Genomic DNA, 1227 nt, shown 5'->3' with positions numbered 1-1227 from the left:
TTTGGGCAGGACGGGCACTGCCCGTGCAGAGGCTGGGCTGGCGCCTGTCACGGTTGCTGGCGTCTCCCCCAGGGAGCAGCGGGAGCAGGCACAGAAGGAGCAGAAGCAGCAGGAGGAGAGGGCCGCCAAGCGAATGGCACACGGTATAGCGGTGCGGCGCCAGATGAAGGAGCGCCAGGAGCAGCTGGCGCAGGAGCGGGCCGTCTGCTTCGAGGATGGGAAGCGCCTGCAAAAGGAGATGCAGAAGCACGCCGATCGCATTGCCCAGCTGAAGAGAACGAGGATGGAGGAGCTCCGGTGAGGGGGGGCTGCGCGGGGGTGAACCGTGGGTGCTGGTCACAACTCGTGCTGTCTCTCGCTGCCTTCCCCCTTCACCACGTCCTGGGGCAGGCCGAGCCCCTGACACTCGCGGGTGGTGCAGGAGCCGGGGCCCAGGCCGCGGGCTGAGGGCAGGGCAGCTGCAGCAGGGCTGGCCAGGGCAGTATGGGGAGGCAGGTCACTTTGCCGTGTGCTGCCCCAGCTACCGCTCCTGGCGCCTGCTCTGAGCCTCCCTCCTGCCCCGTGTGCTCCCCGGGGGCTGGGTCTCCCTGGGGGAGTGAAGCCGGAGCAGAGTCCCTCCACCTGGGCTCAGCCATCGCTTGTTGTCCCCGGTCAGCCCCGCTCCTGGGGGGCCGTGGTGCCAGATGTGTTGCTGGGCCCCTTGGGGCTGGCTCCAGGCCCTGGCACAGCTGGAGGGCTGGGATCTTACTGTTTTTTTTCCTGTTCCCAGAGCCACCGGTTTGCCCGAGAGGTACTGCATAGGTGTGGAGTACAAGGCCTTGAAGCCAGGCCCCAAGCGCTGAGGGTGTCCATTCACTGCCCAGCCTGCCCCGAGCGGCTTGCAGGGGGTCGCATGTGGCCTTCCCCTGACCCAGACTGTAAATAGTTTTAGGTTTAGACTTATAAATAAAGCTGTTAGCAGAGCTGGCCGTGTCCATTGTCATCACTCACCTGAGCCAGGCTGGCCGGCTGAGCAGATCCACCTAGGACCCCTGCGGCTCAGCCCTGCGCCGTGGGCCCTGCGGGATGGGGTCTGGGCCTCTTGTGCTCCGCAGGGGCAGGGGTGACAAAATCAGATGGCTTGCCTCTCCATGGGCACACACAGTCCTGTGTCCTGGCTCTGCCAGAGCCCTGGGTGCCTGCTGGGCAAGGCCTGAGGGTTGTTTCCCCAGGCTGCCGGCCAGAGCT

General features: G+C 65.9%; 1 protein-coding gene across 1 annotated transcript in view; it reads left to right on the top strand.

The window, feature by feature from the left end:
- Positions 1–870, top strand: part of LOC102387878 (cilia- and flagella-associated protein 45-like) — a 1265-nt gene extending 395 nt beyond the window's left edge. The window contains exons 2-3 of the mRNA XM_006033506.3: positions 73–297; positions 770–870. Coding sequence (XP_006033568.3) covers positions 73–297; positions 770–842 — 298 coding nt within the window. The 3' untranslated portion in view covers positions 843–870. The remainder of the gene's footprint in view (positions 1–72; positions 298–769) is intronic.
- Positions 871–1227: the final 357 nt, after the last annotated feature.

This window comes from Alligator sinensis, unplaced genomic scaffold, assembly GCF_000455745.1.
Source record: "Alligator sinensis unplaced genomic scaffold, ASM45574v1 scaffold735_1, whole genome shotgun sequence".
NCBI classification, from domain to species: Eukaryota; Metazoa; Chordata; order Crocodylia; family Alligatoridae; genus Alligator; species Alligator sinensis.
Note: the sequence above shows the minus strand (reverse complement) of the source record. Positions and strands in the feature narration are given on the sequence as shown.